Source organism: Lissotriton helveticus, chromosome 4_1 (assembly GCF_964261635.1).
Source record: "Lissotriton helveticus chromosome 4_1, aLisHel1.1, whole genome shotgun sequence".
NCBI classification, from domain to species: domain Eukaryota; kingdom Metazoa; phylum Chordata; class Amphibia; order Caudata; family Salamandridae; genus Lissotriton; species Lissotriton helveticus.
In genome coordinates, this window is record NC_136063.1 from 420,860,681 (window position 1) to 420,881,173 (window position 20,493).

Below are 20,493 nucleotides of genomic sequence, written 5' to 3' on the forward strand. Positions count from 1 at the left end.
CTGCACACACAGGCTCTGCAGTGGCAGGCCTGAACATGTTTAAAAGGTTCCCTGTGTCTTGGTGGCACAATCAGTGCTCAGACCCACTAGTAGCATTTAATTTACAGGCCCTTGCTATATGGTATACCACTATAATAAGGTACTTATAAGTAAATTAAATATGCTAGTTGTGTATAAACCAATGCTACCATGTTTGGGGGAGAAGTGCACACACTTTAGCACTGGTCAGCTGTGGTAAAGTGTTCAGAGTCCTAAGGCCAACAAAAAGAATCAGTAAAAAGAGGAGGTAAGCAGGCAAAAGGTTTGGGGGAAGATCACCCTAAGGCTGGCAGGTCTATTAGTATGATATAGGATTCTGTGGGTCTGAGTATTTAAGTAAGTTGGATTATTTTTGGAAACTCCTCGTGTAGCAGGGCACAAGAAGGAGATCGAGAATAGTTTCGCAAACACTGGAAGTTTATCGCCTGCATTCCTGTAACTGGAGGGAGGAGAAAGCCTTAATGCATCACAAAGTATACAACACAATGCAGAAACTTCTGTTGTCTAATTTATGAGAAGCGTTATTGCAGATGGATGATTTAAGTGAAAGTGCACTCAAACCTGATTATCTAGCACAAAAATATAAGAAGCTGCATGAGATAAATTTGCAATAAAATTTAGCCTTGTGTTGGATGCTCTCAAAATGGGATGCACAGTGCTTGTGTGGAAAAGAGATGCAATGTAAAAAGGCCTGCTGTGCGAGACACGTATGAAATGCTCACAGAAGATAGGTACAGTGAGATATGCAGAATGAGGTGTGTGGCAAAGCTCAGATATGAGGTGTTAGTGATGAACACCAGAAATATAGTGTTTGTGTGTGAAGCTTACAAATGAATAGAGTGGGTGGAAAGTCACAAATGAGTAGTGCATGGCATCCCCTAAAGCAAATAAATTTTGTTATATGGGAGGCTCACAAAAACTATAAAATGCTCAAAACAGCAAATATGCCTCATGCTAGGATAATTCGAGCCAAAATACTGAGCATTTGATTGAAACAATGATTGAAGGCGTGGAGGCCTTGCTCAAGACTATGATGATTTATTTACAAGTGACATTAAGAGAGTTGCATATTTCCAGTGAAGTAATATTTGGGGAATAGTTACTGCTACCAAGAAAAAGGGTCAGCTGGGCAGGATAACTTGGATAAGGTGGTGGTGCTCCAGAAGATAAGCCAGGGGTGACCTACACCCATGACTCTGCTTCTGAGCATGTCCAGGAGGGGTCTGAAGACCCCCTACAGGAGAACTCTAGTCCCCCAGGTAATAGCTCTAATTAAACAGAGGGATGCCCTTGACGTAGGACGCCGTATTCCTCCTGGAAGGGTAAAATGTGTTCAGGGGAGGTCCAGGTCCTCCACAGTTAATTCAACCTCCTCTACCACTTCTATAGGGACCTCCAGCTCTAGCAAGAGAGAGGATTGCTCAAAGTTGAGAGAGCCAAGCTCAGAATCAAAAAGGAACAGTTGGCCCTGGCTGGATAAGAAAACCCTAGAAGTCCAGAGGGCTAGGAAGAATTTGGGATTAGAATCCCATGGTGGCAGCACTAGTGAACTAAGATTTAGATGACACTCCTTTGAGACTAGGAACTTGAGCAGGATAGTCCCTCCTTACCAGCAGGGTGATGACATGCATTGGTGGATTACTGCTTTAAAGAGGGCCTGTATAGTTCACAAGGTTCCTCAGGGCCAGTGGGCAGCTAACCTGTGGCTTTCCTTTGTTAACAAAGGTAGATACAAACTCTTGACTGTGAAGGAAGAAGATACAGACAATTACAAAGTCTTGATGAGTGCTCTCATGGATGGCTTTGGGTTAACCACTGAGCAGTACAGGGTTGCGTTTAGGGGCACACAGAAGACAAACACTGTAGACTGGGTAGATTTTGCAGATAGTGCTATTAAGGCTCTGGAAGGCTGGCTTCATGGAAGCAATGCACATGATTATGATGAACTGTACAAGTCACTTGTGAGGAAGCACATCAGTAACAACTGTCAAAATCAGCAACTGCACCAGTACATGGTGGGCTCAGATCTGACCTCTCCTCAAGAATTGGGAAAGAAGGCAGACGAGTGGGTCCGCACCAGCGTGAAACAAAATTCCCATGAGAAAGGCAGGGAGGGTGTCAAGAGTCGGGGAGGGAGGGAGGAAGGGAGGGGAGGGAGAAATCTAATACTGGCATGGCAAGTCGAAATAAAGTAAGAATATTTTTAGCAAGGAAGGAAACTTGGAAGAGTGATAAGGAGGGGGATAATGTTTTTTGTTGGTCCTACATAAAATGATGCATTGTAGCTGTCTTGCCTGGAATGTATCAGGCCTGAATAATAAGACTAAGAGAAATTTAGTTTTTCAAGAATTAAAAATGTATGATGCACAGTTGGTCCTGCTAACAGAAACACATATTTGCTATAAAGATAAAGAATTTTTGAAACAACTTGGATACGATCTGGTAGTTTGCACCACCTTAAATTCGCCTATAAGAGGGGTGGCAATTTTAAAGAGAAAACACTGGCAATGGGAGGTAACCAGAACTGCAGCAGATAAAGCTGGACGCTGGGCAATAATGCAAATTCGACTGGAAGATAGTCTGTATGTTTTCTGTGCGGTATATGGCTCCAATAAGGATGAACCACAGTTATTTGATTGGCTGAATATCGAATTATTATCTTGGGAAGGAGAGCTCATACTAATGGGGGATTTTAATTGTGTTTTAAACTATTCACAGGACGCAACAAAGAAAGGGACAGGGATACGTATGCGTAAAACCAGAGCTGCAATACTGGAGCTGGCAAAAATACATAATATTAAAGACATTTGGCGCAGTCTCTACCCAGGTATACCGGGCTATACTTATTATTCATCCCCACATAAACTCTGCTCTAGGATAGATATGGCCTGGGCTTCAGATGATTTAATGAGTCGGGGATCTATGCAAGTTATGCCAAAAATCTCTTCTGACCATAATCCCATAATGTTTACATTTGGTCTAACAGGAAGAGCAAAGGAAGGGCGTCTTTTTACTTTTCCAAGATACTTATTAATGGATGAGGTTTTCGTGACTACTCTTAAAAAACATATAAAGGAGTTTATAACACACAATTTGGATACAGCCAGCATACTTACAGTCTGGGATGCCTGTAAGGCTTTTATTAGAGGAATAACACAACAATATATCTTTAAACAAAATGCAATAAAGAAAAAAGAAACAAAACTAGTGATTAGTAATATCAGAAATATAGAGAAACAACTAGCTGACTACTTAAGAGCTGGGGCTAGGAATCAACACAATATATTATCTTTGGAAAATAAACTATTGATTTTGCGCTCAGATATTAAAAATTCTCTTAAGGAAAAACATAGCTGCAAGATACTTAAATATAAAATTTCGCAATACGAATGTGGGGATCGTGTAGGCAAACTTCTGGCCTATAAGGTGGCTGAAGATAGGGCATCAACATTGATTAAGTCTATAAAAGGGCCCAATGATACCTTGTATACAAAACCTGCACATATTATGGAGCAATTTGCTTCTTATTATGAGGAACTATATACTCCAGAAACTAAGGCTACCTTAACTCAGATTCAGTTATACTTAAATGATAATCTCCCCGTAAAACAATTTGTAGAACAGGCCACATTAGACAATTTAGAAGAAGAATATACAATTGAAGAATTACGTCTAGCAGTATTCTCTCTCCCATCTAACAAAGCAGCAGGGGAGGATACGTTACCTATCGAACTGTACAAAATATGTGCTGAAGAATTACTTCCCCTTTTGTGCTCAGTCATGAACGCAATAGCTATAACAGGTAAGGCTCCGGATTCTTGCAGAACGGCGAAAATTATGTTCTTTTTGAGAAAAAATAAACCACCGACACAATGCGGGTCATATCGGCCCATTTCCTTAATAAATACTGATGCTAAGGCTTACTGCAAATTGATTGCTTTACGACTGGCACCCCTCATGCCTCATTTAGTAAACGCACAACAATATGGCTTTGTAGCTGGCAGGGACACTACAGCACATGTCAATATGGCAATTACGGCTTTTGATGTAGCTGCTACTAATCGCACCCCACTCGGCATGATACTCCTGGACGCAGAAAAAGCGTTTGACCGGGTGGGGTGGGATTACTTATGGGAGGTGTTAACTCAGTATGGGTTTAAAGATCGTTTTCTTAGAGGCATACAAGCTATTTATAGGGAACCCAATGCTAAAATAAGCTATGCAGGGCTACTATCACCAACATTTGTAATTTTAAGGGGAACAAGGCAGGGGTGTCCTCTTTCACCCCTGCTGTTTGCTCTCTCAATGGAACCTTTTATTAATGCCCTGCAGAATCAGGATAAGATAAAACCAGTAGTTCATGAACATAATGTACACAAAATTACCGCATACGCGGACGATTTAGCCATATACACTACAGAGGTAATAGAAGCACTAACTGGAATTGAAGACGAAGCGAAAAAATTTGGGGATATTTCTGGCTACAAATTAAATTTTAATAAAACTCAAACTTTAATGAATTACCAAGTTAACCAACCAGTCATAGGTCTATGCAATACAGCTGTATATTTAGGGGTGAAAATTTCTTCTAAAACTAGTGAAATAAATAAATTAAACTACGACCCTTTACTTAAACACACTTCATTGGTTCTTAAAAAATGGCACAAAATTCCACTTAATATCTTAGGCCGAATTAACTTGATTAAAATGAATATTCTACCAAACTTTTTATATCTTTTCCGTTCTATCCCCCTTCGAGTTAATAATATATTCTTTAAGAAACTGGAGGGCATCTGCAGCAGTTTCGTGTGGAGCTACAAAACCCCTAGGAGATCAATGATGATACTCAAATTATCTTTAGAAAAAGGCGGATTGGAATTCCCAGACTTTAAGGCTTACTTTTATGCATTCTTTCTAGGACGGCTCAGGAGTTTATTAAATATAAACGAAAGCCATTTTTTTAAATCAATTTATCTTAGGTACTAACTCATCTCAATTTCTAGCAAGAGTACAAGATCCTAACTTTTTTAAAAGAGTCAAATTTAAGATAGCAAGAGACTCGGTAGCAATTTACAATCAGATTTTGAAAATTTTTGATACTTCTTTTTTTCATAGAGATTTACCAATATGGGACAATCCAGGACTACCAGGCATTTTCAATGATAAAGGTGGTAGAGATTGGGCTATTAAGGGGATTAAGATACTGGGAGACCTCTATGGCTCCGATGGTTTTCTGCAGTTCTCAACCTTACAACGGCTTTATAACCTGCCAGCGGAAATGCTATACAAATATATACAAGTTAGGGACTACTTAATACGAAAGATGAAGCTAAGTAAAATTACTAGCTCAGAGCTGTGGGACCGCTTGTATAGTACAAAAAAGAAATCTCTAATTAGTTCTGGATATAAACTCTTAAGTAAACATAATGGAGATGACTGCCCGAGATTGGCACAAAAATGGACTATAGAATTGGGAACAAATGTGACACCACAGAACAGATCATATCATTCCTCTTCCCTTCTCTATTAAGAAACCTTGGTCCTATTTGTGTAACGAAAAAGGCCATAGAGAAGAGGATGCTGATTGCTCTAAGTCTAGCACCAATACTGCTACTACTACTCCTAAACCTCCTAGTGGCACTAGCAATAGCACTGGTAGTAGTAGTGTCCCCAAGAGTTTAGCTGGGTTAACCTTGGGTACTGAAGTGGGGTCTGCCCTAGTCAGGACACCCACTCAGGCTGTTTTAAGTTTGTGATGGTGGCACTTGAGCTCGAAGGTAGAGGCCACGTTTAACCACTGGAGATTAAAATTCAGACCATCATGGACTGGATTACTCCCACTACCCAGACTCAGGTCAGAGCTTTCTTGGGCCTAACTAGGTACTACAGAAGATTTGTTAAGGGTTAGTGTCACCCCTTATTGATCTCGCCTCCAAAAGAATGCCTAAGAAAGTTCAGTGGACATTTAGCTGTCAGAACACACTTGATAACCTGCAGCAAGCCATGTGCTCTGCTCTAATTCTGCAAAGTCCTGACTACTCCAAACCATCCATTGTCCATACAAATGCTTCTGAGATAGGTGCAGTATTGTCACAGCTTAATGCAGAACGCCAGGATCAACCAGTAGCTTTTATAAGCAGAAAGTTGACCCCAGGGAGAAGCATTGGTCAGCTTCTGAGAGGGAGGCATTTGCTGAGGTCTGGACTTTGAAGTCGTTGAGGCCATGCCTGTTTGGCACTCACTTCATTGTTCAGACAGACCATAAGCCTAGCTTATGGCTTAAACAGATGAGGTGGTCCATTTCACTAAATGGGATGGACTTTTCAGTGGAGCATAGACCTGGGAGTAACCATGCCAATGAAGATTGACTTTCCAGATATTTCCACTTAGCAAATGAAGACTCAAATTGGCATGGTTAGCCTCATGCCCTTACGTTGAGGTGGGTGGGCGTGTAGGAAAGTAGGATCTGCTTTCATGGTTACCCCCAGTTTATGCCTGGTGCCAGTGTGGTTTGACTATAGACTGCTGGGATCCTGTTAGTTAGGACCCCAGCAACCGTGCTTTCTCCTGGTTAGTACTTTGGTACATCCACAATTGGCTACTGGTGTACCCTTATACGTCGCTAGTATATGGTACTAAGGTACCCAGGGCATAGGTACACTAGAGGCTACCATGGACTGCAGCATGTATTCCTCCACCAATGGGAGTCCATTTAAACTTGATTACAGGCCTGCCATTGCAGCCTGTGTGAGATGGTGCTCGCACCTCTCACAACAGATGTATGCTTCCTAATATCTGAGGTCACTGCACTCAAAAACAATGTCACCCCTGTGGTAGGCAGGGTGCTTGGTTACAAATGTGATGGTGCCCCTGCATGAGCAGGACACCCCTGCAAACCCCGGAGTCGATTCTCCAGGCTTTGTAAGAGCGATCAGCCATTTTAAGGTATATAGTAGACATCAGTTATTACGAGATGTCTAACTATATAATGGCTGCACTGGACCTGGTCATGTTTTGTATCAAACATGTTGGAATCATACCTCAACACTGATCTGATGCTAGAAGAATGATCCTAAGTACTGGGGGGCTTCTTAGGGGACTCCCCTTTACTCCCAGTAACAGCCTTTCAGGGTCTTCGAGCAACCTAGTGCTGCTGCTAACCACAGACACGATTCTGCCCTCCTGATGCTGAGCTGAGCTTGAGCAGGGGAAGGTAGAACAGTAGGCTTCCTGTCACAGGGAGGTGTGACCATCTCCCAGACAGGACTTAGTGTATTGGGCTGGGGTGGGGGCACTTGCCAGTGGCATGAGACTGCTTTGAAGGGCACATTTGGTGCCTTCCTTGAATACTCCTGTTTGAGACAGTTCAGGAATTCCTGGTTTCCACTCTGGCGCGAAACTGGACAAAGAACAGGGAAGTATCCTCGTCTCTGTTCAGCCCCTTCTCTGGGAGGGACTCAGAGTCGTTCCAACCCTTTCCCTTGGGTACTTAAGGGCTCCCCCCCTGGGAAGGTCCTCAGATTGGAACAAGACTCACCTCTGAAACCATTTGGACACGTGGACTTCGACTGGACCCAAGACTGCATCAAGGAAGACTCCTACTACTCCTGATCTTGCTGTTCTTCATGTCTTCTGAGTCATCTGTGTATGTGCATCATCCAGGTTCTCCAGAAGGCCTGTGGGCATCAAGGACATCCAAAGTAATCGCCCTTGGCGTGAAGGAGTCATTCCCCTCCATCTGCCTGCACCACAACAAAGCTAACTGGTCTGCTGCGCCTGTCATCCAGAGGACTACCAGAGGTGCAGCAACACAGGTGGTGGTTCTACAGCCCTGGTCTGTCTTCTCGGCAATTTTGAGGACAGTATCCCTCATCGAAGCTGCTGGGACCAAACCTATGTGGACTGCAGTGACTTGCTGTTTGTCTAGGCTTGTTGGCTCTGCACTCCAGAGATCTTTGGGCTACAAGAAGCTTCAGCATCCAGCACCTCATCCCTCAAAAATTTGCATCCTCTGTACCGTGGGCCTCCATCTTTCGTGAGCTGCCTGAGGTCCTCTTGCACCTCCAGTGCTTTCGGCCTATGGGTCCTTTCGAGGGTCTCCCTTTGCTTCAGTGGGCTCCCCTGCTTGCTCGGGGTCTGCTCGGACTCTCCTGTACTTGATGAGTTGCTTGGATCTTACTGGTCCCAATGTTTGCATCTTTTTGCTTTCCACACCATTTGCGGCTACCAAGGCTTGTTGATCCTCCCGTTAGATAGCGACCACCTGAACACCGACACCCAATATGGGACAGCTCGTGCATGGCTCCTGGTCTCCCTCAGCATTGCCTGGTCCTCACAGCTGCAGCAACAATGTCACCATCTTCACTCTTGAAACGTCCAACATCGGTGGGCATTGTGCTTCTGTGCCTTCTGGTCACTTACGGATGGCATAAACTGTATCCTCTCTGCTTGCAGGTTTTCTTCTTCAAGAATCCACTCTTGGATTCCACCGGACTCCTTCACATGCTTCTTCAGAGGCATCTTCTTCAAAGTCTTCCATTGTCATCAACGTCAGGATCCGACGTCACTTCACCCCTATGCACCCGGCTTCCCAGGTGCAGGTAACCTGGTTCCTGGGGCATGCATGTGTGGGGTGACTCTCCAACCTCCCGTCTTCCAAAGGGTTTCTTCGGGGTCCTTTGGGAAGGGTCTTTCTTCTATAAAGCTGCAACCGCGACTTCTCCATTGACTTCCATTGGGCATGCTGCTGTGTTTACACTCTGAACACAGCCTCTGTGGGGTTCTTGGGTACTTACCTTGGGTAGTTCCTTGTGTCTCCATCTCCTATGAGTATTCTGGATCAAATCCCTTTCTCCTTGAAGTTTGCATTCCACTTTCTTAGTATATTGTATGATCTTCCCCTAAACAACAGTGTATATTTGTGCTACTTACCTAATTATTTTGAAGTATTTTTGTGTGTATTGTTGATATCTCCAGGTAGGAGATATACCAATGTGTTAGTGATTATGTGGCATAATAAATAGTTTATTTTCATAAACACTGCGTGGTTCTTTTTCATCTAATCTACACTGTCGAATGAAGGTGTTAAAACAAGCTGCTTTACACTCCTTCAAGATAAGGGTGAAGGCTTCTCTCCACAGCTACCACTTTGAGTGCTTTCTATGGTTATCAAAGGCCACTAAAATCACCATAAGGGTTGCCTGGATTGGTGCAAGGTGCATCACTCCTGAGAGTGTGCCCCATATACTAAGCCAGCCTCCCACAACCACCAACACCTGTTCTCCAAAATACTTCCTTCCTACCAGTAAGGCACACGTCCTATAAAAAAAAATTTTTTAAGTGGGGCATTAACCAAGTTAGGCAGTATGTAAGTGACATCACAGCGAATTACATCACACATGACATCACAACCCATGACCTCACAGGAAGTGATATCACAAAAAATGACATCAGATTCTAAGACCTCGCATATGTTAAGCAGGTCTATCATGAGTATATATGAGCGCATTACAATATTTAACAAATTAGAGTTGGTGTCGGAGTTGTGCCAAAAATTGATGCAACCCTAGTGCAAGATCTAGGTATTCACATAAACATGTATTTATTAAAACTCTGTCAGAAAGAAATTGGCAACAAGGAGAAAGATGGCAGTAAATCAGTTATGCTTAATTGGTTACAAAGTCTGCATTTTAAAATACCTTATGGGGTTAAGGTACCTGCTGCATAGATCTTTATGTACCCAGGAAATCGCAGGAAATAATAATAAGGCTACGATAACTCTGGAGGTTAATGCTCTTGCTGTAGAGAAAGGTGTTTTGTCTAGTCCCAGTTTTGAATCAGTGTAGCATGTAGGGTTAATATGTTTCACGCAAAGTATATCATGTGATATACAGGTGACGGATTTTTATTTTATGTAGATGCGTAAATGGGTGATTGCTTTTAACACAGGGATCCTTTAGTTATGTGCAGTTCATAAATTGTAATCCTTCTAATATAGCACAGTGAACTATAAAGGAAAGGATGTGTGACTCATACACTTTGTAACCCTCACTATCTTATAGAACACATCCTGTAAAATGATTTACACACATATGATTATTGTCAATTTACACACATATGATTATTGTCAATGTATAACCGCTTAACAGCGGCGGCAATTGCGGCGCGGTGCGGCGGTTTAGCGCAGTGGACGGGGCCGTCTCGGCCAATGGACGTGCGCAGCACTACGAAGGTAGTGCGCGCGACGGCCATTGGCCGATGCCAGCAGCGAAGGGGATGTGTCTCTGTGATTTAAAGCGCTCCGACACCCTGGGTTGGGTAACGCTATAAAAGAAATAAAAAAATATAGAGGTATTTAAATTATTTGTGTAGATATTAGGACAGACCAACACATTCGACACAACATAATGCAAGATGTGTGCTTGACTATGTCTGATGCTAATTGTTCTTATGTTCCAGGGCAAGGTTCAACTGCTCAAAATAAACATTTCAACAAAACATTAGGGTTTGAGTGGCTGAATTGCGCAGTGTGAAACAGTCAAATGAGGTAGGGTCCCAGCTGAGGAGGGGCAGAATGCAGTCAGTAATTAACAAACTACCTCGAACACAAGAAGTCCAAGAGGGACTCATCACTATTCTGTAGTTACTGCTCTGGGGTGAAGTTGTGCAGTCATACCACTATTTGTACTTATTTATTTTACAGCGTTACCCAACCAAGGGTGTTGGAGCCCTTTAAATCACACAGACACATTATACATTGACAATAAATCATATGTGTGTAAATCATTTTACAGGATGCCCGAGGCGAAGTAGTTCCTAAATTTGCCTGGGATGGCCGGTAAGATGTCAATCGCCACATCCCAACAACACATGCATGTAGTGTCCAATAAGGCAGGTGGCATTCAGGGACCTCAGTGCCAAGTGGGAGAAGGAAAAGAATCTTTCGCTGAACATCTTAATGTACTTCAACAACTTGCGCTGAGGCGTAGTAGTGAACACACTGGGACTTACTTTGCTGGTGGAAGTCTGAAACACCTGGCTCTATGGAGAAGGGTGCTGGTTTAGTAACGCTGGATCCCTTGGGGCAAGTTTAAAGTATTGAGCAACCTGATGTACTGCGGCGGGGGTTGGCAGGGGGAACTGTACATGGTTTCTACCACATTGCCATCAACGTTCCTGCCAAAGCCTTGTTAGAAGACAGTAAGGGCACTGAAGTAATATAATGGCTGTAGTCGCTGCGGTTGGCAACTGGAGATCCGAAATGTTTCCTGCTATGCAGACTATTAAGGGAAGAAGGCTCTCTCCTCAGGTGAGGTACCCCAGTGGGAGTCCAATTCTGTCTTAGAGGAGGTATTGAGGCCACTGCATTCTGTAGGCCTAAGTAGACAGCAGCATCTGCGTACTAAGTTGGGGAAGTATATTGTCTTCCTTCCCGTTGTCTTTCTCACCATGTGGGGCATTTTTAAGTCTTTTTGCAACGTCAGAATCTAATATGCGCAGGGCCTTCCGTGGAATGGGTATCAGGACAGAGGCTGGAGTTCTTCCAAAGTTTAGGCTGCGCTTTGGTAATCTCATAACGAGAGACAGGTCTAGTCCAGGCGGCAGATCTATGTAGGCACCAGGTGCCTGAGCAGTTGAAAACGACAAGGACTCCGTTGAAAGAGAAGAGGCATGGGCTGGGGCCTTTAGAGGACAGGACGGAGACCCAATGAGGTCAGTCGTTGGCTGGGGCAGGCCAGCCAGCAGAAGTCGGACTGGGGGTCCATGCGGCTCGATGGGGCATAAAGGAGCTCCAGTGGAAGCCGAAATCATCCTAAATAGCCTCTCTGGAGGCCTCGACCTGCTGTGAGGTTGAAGATGGCCCAGAGAACTCGGGCCACACCATTACCAGCTTTGGGATGGGTTTGCAGTCGTATGATGAACGAGAAGTCAGGCCCTTTGAGCGTTGACTGCACAACTTCACCCCAGAGCAGTAACTACAGAATAGTGAGGAGTCCCTCTTGGACTTCTTGTGTTCGTGGTAAGGGCTTGTCTCTCGACTTCATCTTCAATATAACTGAGAATGTCATCAAACGAGACCTGAAGTGGGCCTGCGACTTGAAGCAGATCCACAATTTACATTGTGACTGGTCCTGTTTCTTGTGTTCAGCTTGGCCTTCAGGTGCATCAGGAAGCATTTATCTCAAGATTTGGATCATAGACACCACAAGCAGACATCGCTTGGATCTGTAACCAACATATGCTTCCTCGTTTAAAAATTCTCTCAGTGAATCTACATATTTCTGTTCATTAATCATAAGGATAAATCAGTGGAACATGGGACACATTCTAGGATACTGAAGTAGGCTAGTAAGATGATGGCAGACCCACTAATTAACAATTTCGGGGAGTTAGGGAAAAGGCAAAAGTGCTAGGGGGCAGACTCATCAGCCTGACATCAGTGGTGAAGAAAGGCCTTATTAAAGACAGAAAGACTAAACTAACACTTTTCAATTAGAGAGCTACAAGATCCAGGGTAGCTGGTACCACAAAGATCAGAGATACAGAGCAAGGAGTGCTGATGGATTTTGACGATCTGTGTACCATGTCACCCAGGCGGTTCGTGTAAGTCAAATGCTCTCTGTGTGTAGGCCAGTTCGTTAAGATGGGCATCTTGACGATGAAACTAGAAGCACTGGAGCTTAGCACTCTCTTTATAATGAAACCTACTAAACTCCACTACAATCACACCACATTCATGGACAGAATAGGATGAACAAAAATTAAAATCAAGCACTTAAATGAGACATTTGAATACAGTGATAGGTGATGCTGCTACAAGGGAACTGCTGCAGGGAGTTACAACTAGGAGACTGAATTGTGTAAAAGACATGCTGCTCTCTTCATTCTTTAGAACGAAGGAGCCTGATGTAGCCTTGGAGTGATGTTAAAAATAATAATATTAGCAAGTTGTACGATCAATTCATTTCTGTGTTACATACGCCATCACTTAACTTCCATGAACCATTGAATTGTGCATCTAGAGCCCATTAACTAAACGGTTTCACCACTAGACTCTGGGAATCTTTGCTGTTATAGGAATGGCGAGTCCACTTAAAATATAGGGACAGACAGAGGGAAATTTGGCAAAAACTACAAAACGGATAGAATATTCTTTATACTTGCAAACTAGCCTAAATAACTCTACATCTTATAACCGCTCTGTCTTTTCAGGGGCATAAAAAGCTCTTTTATGGGCATTTTGTAGAACTTTAATGCTAGACTAAAAAGTGGAAGACGTGGGAGGCTAGATTGTGTTGAAAACCGTGAATCAACACAGTATGAATGCAAAAGTACTTTCTCTATAGGTTTAAGCAGCTGCCTAGCCTGCCAAGCTACTTGTTTGTGGACTACCTTAAAGTAAAGAACTCAGACCATTTCTACAGTAAATCATGGCACAATCCCTAAGCCATGTATATCAGTACAGAACACCCCACAATCGGCACGTGAAATAAAGCCACTTTCTATGCGAGGAGTAATTTATCATAATGCCATCCATACCTGCTGCGCGTGTCTGCTGCTCCGTTTCTGCGGCTGGTACATAAGCCATGTGTACACAACCGGGTCTATATTGATTGCCACTCCCTGCACACTAGCCAAGAACACAGCACCTGGTTAAAGAAATAAATTATCATCTTTCAGAAAATAGATTTAGCATCCAACACATGATAATTTCATGCCATATAATGGGTTTTATTGAACCAGCCTTACTTTGCACTATTTTGATTTTATTTCCTCCGATGGCGTTTGCATTAACCTGCTTCATAACATGCATTACTTACTTAAAAAGTGTTCCCGCGGTGGCAAAAAAGGATCCCAATGGTGTCAATGTAGTTCTAATATATCCAGAAAGGTAATGAATAACAACTATAACTGATATTTATTATTTAATAAATACATTATTTTTCTTCAAATGCCAAAGATCACGTACCTTGTCTAAAAACGAAGTGCTAAAAATCCTGCAACTAAATTACAGTATGTACACGCACACACACTCTCTCTTGGCGACTACAATATGCCGAAGGATGTCTGGGAAACATCATATAACTTTTCAGAAAAACACGTTAATTTAGAACACTATTATGTAGAGATTTCGAGATTTCAGTGAAAAGAGGAAAGCTGTGTGAGATAGATAACAAAATGTGAACTGCTTTCAAACAAGCACTCTATCAATCAATCAAAAGATTTGTAAAGCGCGCTACTCACCCGCAGGGGTTTCAAGGCGCTGGGGGGGGGGGGTGAGGGTGGGGGGGGGGGTGAGTGAGGAGTCGCTACTGCTCGAACAGCCAGGTCTTGAGATGTTTCCTGAAGGAGAGATGGTCCAGGGTCAGCCGTAGGTGAGTGGGGAAGGAGTTCCATGTCTTGCCCGCCAAGTAGGAGAAGGATCTTCGTCCGGCGGTGGATCTGCGGATTCGTGGGACGGAAGCGAGGGCAAGGCTAGAGGATCGGAGCTGGCGGGTGGGTGTGTAGAATGTGAGGCGGCTGTTGAGGTAATTCGGGCCCATGTCGTGGAGAGCCTTGTGTGCGTGGGTGAGGAGTCTGAACGTGATCCTCTTGCTGATGGGGAGCCAGTGCAGGTCTTTCAGATGTGCGGAAATGTGGCTGTGGCGAGGGATGTCCAGGATGAGTCGTGCAGAAGCGTTCTGTATGCGCTGGAGTCTTTTCTGGAGTTTGGCTGTGGTTCCAGCATAGAGGGTGTTCCCGTAGTCCAGACGACTGGTGACGAGGGCCTGGGTGACCGTCTTCCTGGTTTCGGTGGGGATCCATCGGAAGATCTTCCGGAGCATGAGCAGGGTGTTGAAGCAGGAGGACGAGACGGCGTTGACTTGCTTGGTCATCGTGAGGGAGGAGTCCAGGATGAAGCCCAGGTTGCGTGCATGGTCCGTTGGCTTGGGTGCGGTGCCCAGGGCGGGGGCCACCAGGAGTCGTCCCAGGCAGAAGGGGATGGTCCCAGGATGAGGACTTCCGTTTTGTCTGAGTTCAGTTTCAGATGGCTGAGCTTCATCCATTCCGCGACGTCTTTCATTCCTTCCTGGAGGCAGGCTCTGGCGGTGGCGGGGTCGTTGGTGAGGGAGAGGATCAGCTGGGTGTCGTCGGCGTAGGAGATGATGTTAAAGTTGTGTGGCGTGCGATGGCTGCGAGAGGGCTCATGTAGACGTTGAAGAGGGCGGGGCTGAGTGAGGATCCTGGCGGGACGCCGCAGATGACTTCGGTGGCCGCGGATCGGGACGGTGGGAGGCGTACTCTCTGGGTTCTTCCGGCGAGGAACGAGATGATCCACTCCAGGGCCGCTCCTTGGATTCCGGTGTTGCTGAGGCGCTGTATCAGGGGGCGGTGGCATACGGTGTCGAAGGCTGCTGAGAGGTCTAGGAGGATGAGGGCAGCTGTTTCCCCGTTGTCGAGCAGGGACCTGATGTCGTCGGTAGCTGCGATGAGGGTGGTCTCGGTGCTGTGGTTTGCTCGGAAACTGGACTGTGAGGGGTCGAGGGATCCATTGGTCTCGAGGAAGGCGGAGAGTTGTCTGTTGACGGTCTTCTCGATGACTTTGGCAGGAAAAGGGAGGAGCGAGATGGGGCGGAAGTTCTTGAGGTCCGTGGGGTACGCGGTGGGTTTCTTCAGGAGGGCGCTCAGCTCGGCATGTTTCCAGCTCTCCGGGAAGGTGGCGGATGCGAAGGAGCTGTTGATGATGTTCCGGAGTTGGGGTGCGATGATGGAGTCGGCTTTGTTGAGGATGTGGTGTGGGCAGGGGTCAGTTGGGGAGCCGGAGTGGATGGTGTTCATCAGGCGGGTGATGCCTTCGGTGCTGACAGGGGTCCAGGTGCAGAGGGTGGTGGTGGGGGGCGCTGGTTCAGAGGTTGGGTGCGTGGTCTGCGCGACGAAGCTGTTGTGTATGTCGGCGATCTTGCGGTGAAAGAACGAGGCGAGTGAGTCGCAGATGTCTTGCGAGGGTGTGATGTCGTTGTTGCAGGCGCTGGGGTTGGAGAGCTCTTTAACGATGCTGAAGAGTTCCTTGCTATTGTGGGCGTTGTTGTTCAGTTGTTCTTTGAATGTAGTCCTTTTGGTGGTGCGGATCAGCTGGTGGTGTTTGCGGGTGGCGTTCTTGAGGGCTGTCATGTTTTCAGTTGTCTGGTCTTGGCGCCAGGCTTTCTCGAGGGTGCGGCAGGTTTTCTTGGAGCTTTTGAGGTCGTTGGTGAACCACGAGGCTTTCCTGCTGCCGGGTCTGCTAGGAGGATTCTTCAGTGGTGCGAGGTCGTCGGTGCATCTGGTGAGCCACTGTGTGAGGTTGCGGGCTGCTTCGTTGGGGTCCGTGGTGTTGGTGGGCGGGTTCTGGCTGAGGGCGGTGGTAAGCTGGTCGGCGGTGATCTTGCTCCATCTTCTACGGGGAGCCTGTTGCGGGTGGTGGTGGGTGGTTGTTCTCCTGAAGTTGAAGTGGACACAGCTGTGATCTGTCCAGTGTAGTCCGGTGGAGTGGCTGAAGGAGATGTGCTTGCTGGAGGAGAAGACGGGATCAAGAGTGTGGCCGGCGTAGTGGGTGGGGGTGTTCACCAGTTGCTTGAGTCCGAGGTTGGCGAGGTTGTCCAGCAGGGCGGCGGTGTTGCAGTCCTTGTTGTTATCTAGGTGGAAGTTGAGGTCCCCTAGGAGGATGTAGTCTGAGGAGGTGAGGGCGTGTGGACTGACGAAGTCTGCGATGGCTTCGCTGAATTGTGTGCGTGGTCCCGGGGTCTGTAGATGAGGGTGCCTCTGAGGGTGGTCTTGGGGTCGGTGTGTATCTGGAAGTGAAGGTGCTCGGCGGCGGTGAGGGTGCCGTCGGAGTAGGTCGTGTTGCGGATGGTGTTTCTGTGGACGATGGCGATGCCTCCTCCGGTTTGGTTGACGCGGTCCTTCCGGGTGATCTTGTAGCCATTCGGGATGGCTATGGCGATGTCGGGGGCTGAGGAGGCGTTCATCCAGGTTTCTGTGCGGAAGGCGACGTCTGGTGATGTTGTGTCAAGGAGGTTCCAGAGCTCGATGGCGGGCCTGTGGATGGAGCGGGTGTTGAGCAGGATACACTTGAGGTGGTTGTTGCTGGTGCTCGGCTTGGCGGGTGCGGTGCAGGTTCGGAAGCGGGTGAATTTGCAGGCTTGGCAGGTGAAGGGTCCGTGGGTGCGTTTCGGGATGGATCAGTAGCAGGCGGGGTTCCGGCCGGCATTGAGTGCGTGGAGGGTGGCGGCGTCGTAAGTCCGTCGGGTGCGCTGGCATCGTCGAGGACCAGGGGTCCTGGCGCTGGGCGCGGTCCAGGCGCAGACGGGCTTGCCAATCGGCACGCCCGCTGCGCGTGAACGCTGCACGTACGCGTAGACTCCGCCATATGTGGCGAAGTGGGAGGGAGGAGCAGCTGGGAGGCGGAAGCGGGGTGGCGAATGGGAGGGGTACAGAAGGCAAAAGGGGCGGGCCACAGGGGAGCAGTGGCAGGGAGCGGGGTGAAACGAGCGGGGAAAAAACGGTCCTAAGGGCGGCGGAAGTAACAGCTGATGCCAGAGGAGGCAGCAGGGCACAAGTACAGAGTAAAATACAGCACAATAATACAGTGAGGAATCAGGAGTGAAAGCAATACAAGAATCGGAAAGGAAACACCTCAGTACTCTATGAATCTGCCTGGTCGCAAAGTGCCACACCTGGACACCAGTCCTGGTTGTTATTGCAAGACAACCCTGCAAAGACAGGTACTTCATAGTTCCACCTATTACCTACCTTGCAGGCCAAAATCACGCATTTGACAATGGCGAGATCTCACACATTTCCACTCAGAGGAGTGGCAGGAGTGCAGTAACGTATGACACGTAGACTGCTGGAGAGATCACTTGTTTTATAAGTGGCTTTCTTATCTAATTATTCTTACTATTGGCACAATTGCTTCACCTTGACAGGAATGTCAAAGAGTGCCCATTAACCGGAGTTAACTTGCTAGAAAGTAAGGGCTTCCACATGTTAGCACAGCAACAGAGCAGTGTCTAACACAAGCATGGCTTTCCTGTCAGTTGTTGATGCACACAGTGAGGTGACACCACGCTGTTGTGGGGATGAAGGCGTGAATGTGCGCCAGTGCACTTCTTTTATTACTCATAGCCCAGAGCACCATTAACTGGCAAATGTTCAGCAGCTTAGCAACCAGATATACATGTTTGTAGGCATACCGACCAATGAGGTTCCCCTTCTCAGGCAGCAGGCCACACTTGTCCAAGTTTATGATATCTGATCCACTGTAAATGCAGGGCAATTTTTATTTATTTTGTTTTCTATGGCCATGAGCCTCTCATACACATCTTTGCCGGCCGTGGTCCTATGTTTGGATTATATAGTTTTGTTTGTAAAAAAAATTGTCTGTTGGAGAGCAAGCATTATATTCATCAGAACTCACCCGAAAAAGGTTGTTCACATGATATGATTTTTAGTCAGAATGCCTCCATCCGGTCCAGGTTTTCTTAGGCATCATGTAAGTCCCCCTTTCAGATGAGGAAATGTCCATTGAAGCCTCTATATGGACATTGTTCCAAATAACTCTTAGCAGCGAAAACGAGATGGACAAGACAGGCCTGAGGCTGATGAAGTGAACACAAGAAGAAATCTCCAGAAGAATGCAAGCAAAAGGCTCAAGACTAATTGTGGATTAAACTCCCATCTACATTTCGGTTCGAGTATGAAGAATGTAAGACCTCTTACATCATTTGACAGAAGAAACAGCCGAGTGGCAGTGAACATAAAATACTTTAAGCAGCCAGGTACTATGAGGAAGGGTATGAAATGAGTCCTCGCTGATGTCAAGTCAGGTTAAGTACAGTTTATTGTCAGGAAGACATCAAGCCAAAAACGTATTTAACTGATGAAGGCATAGAGAATCAATTTGTTTCTCTAAGCATTAACCAAAACAGTACACTAAAGTTAGAAAACAAGCCCCCAAGCCATTGTGAAGTTGTTCAAATGGAACAGTTCATTAACTCCTGTAGCCTATGTTTATGCTTAGAAGCAGGCTAGACCTTCTTAATAGTGTTGAGAAAGTGCACATCAACACATGGCTGGAGGAGCACAGAGGCAAGGTAAAGACATCCCATCAGAAGTATTCCACTTATTCTTATGAGTGAACATGGTTTGGAACTTTCAGCTGCACATAAACTCGCTTTTGGCTCCGTACAAGCTACATGTCTAATTTCTCAGTGAGATCCAAACAATAAGAGAGAAAGGGCTGAAAAGATCGCTCTTAGGACCCTTAGATATCTATTACATACAACAAAAGAGCGACAAAATACCAGTAAAACTGAAATGCCAACCCCTCTAACCCACAGTCAGTAATAATGAAGGGGAAATAGAGGGGAAGGGAAATGAATGGAGGGTTGTATACCGCTGTGGGATAGGTTTTGGTCCTGATGAATGCGGAGTGGAAGGTGCTCATTACAGCAGAAACATGTCGACCACGTTTGTATAGTTAGGACACTATGGTTCAAATTGACTCATCCAATTGGTGTCCCCTTTTTTACTAATGTTTTATTGAAGTTTGGCTATCCCTGGATTAAAATTGGTGTAGGGAACTGCTGTATTTTCTTTTAATCTCACTATTCCTTTTTGGGCACAAATTCATAGGCCCTTCGGAAAAAAGAACCCAATGATGAAATTGGACACCTACTTGTTTAGTGTTTGAGGGTTCATTTTCCAATTCACAGCTCTTCACTTTAACTGACTTTGTTCTCCATTCATTTCCCTTCCCCTCTATTTCCCCTTCATTAATACTGACTGTGGGTTAGAGGGGTTGGCATTTCAGTTTTACTGGTTTTTTGTCGCTCTTTTGTTGTTTGTAATATAATTTCTCAGTAAAACATGCTCTCAAAGAAACAGCCAAAGTATTGATAGGATAGAAGCCAACAAACCCATGTTGTCAAGGGGCATTAAAACAAAACCCCTATGGCATGGTCGAATGCCCAGCATGATGGAGACCTTCCTCGGGTGCTCCTGTGACTGGGATTGAAACCATGGCCAGAGGGTTCATCTGATGTCTGAAAGTAGAAATGGAGAAGGTTAAAAAATAAGGAGCGGTTATGAAAGGACTACAGTATTAGGGTGGCAGAAAAAGCAGTGAAAGAGTGATGAGACTCCCACCTTATCGTGAAGAGGGTTTAATCTGAGGCCTATGGATTATAATTTGGCATCAGGCAGTGAGGAACAGACTATCCAGCGTAGGATCAGATGACCCGGTGGTTTGTGGCCCTGAACCATAGAAGAGGAGTTGTTAAAATCCATGTATGTTGCGCTCCAGCACCATATGAAAATAAATACATAGTCATATATGACAAAGGGGTGATGGGGTAAGAATAAAAAGAAATGCAGAGAGGAGGACTGAGACTTTTTACCCAAAGAAGCAGACATCAAGATCCTTCGGAGAATTCC

At 45.6% G+C, this 20,493-nt stretch overlaps 1 protein-coding gene across 7 annotated transcripts in view; it reads right to left on the minus strand.

Annotated features, from left to right (window-relative positions):
* VPS13B (vacuolar protein sorting 13 homolog B) overlaps positions 1-20,493 on the minus strand; it is a 3,181,000-nt gene that overhangs the window by 1,971,561 nt on the left and 1,188,946 nt on the right. For all 7 annotated transcript variants that reach the window (XM_078686964.1, XM_078686965.1, XM_078686963.1 and 4 more), the window contains exon 20: positions 13,579-13,688. In XM_078686964.1, coding sequence (XP_078543090.1) covers positions 13,579-13,688 — 110 coding nt within the window. The remainder of the gene's footprint in view (positions 1-13,578; positions 13,689-20,493) is intronic.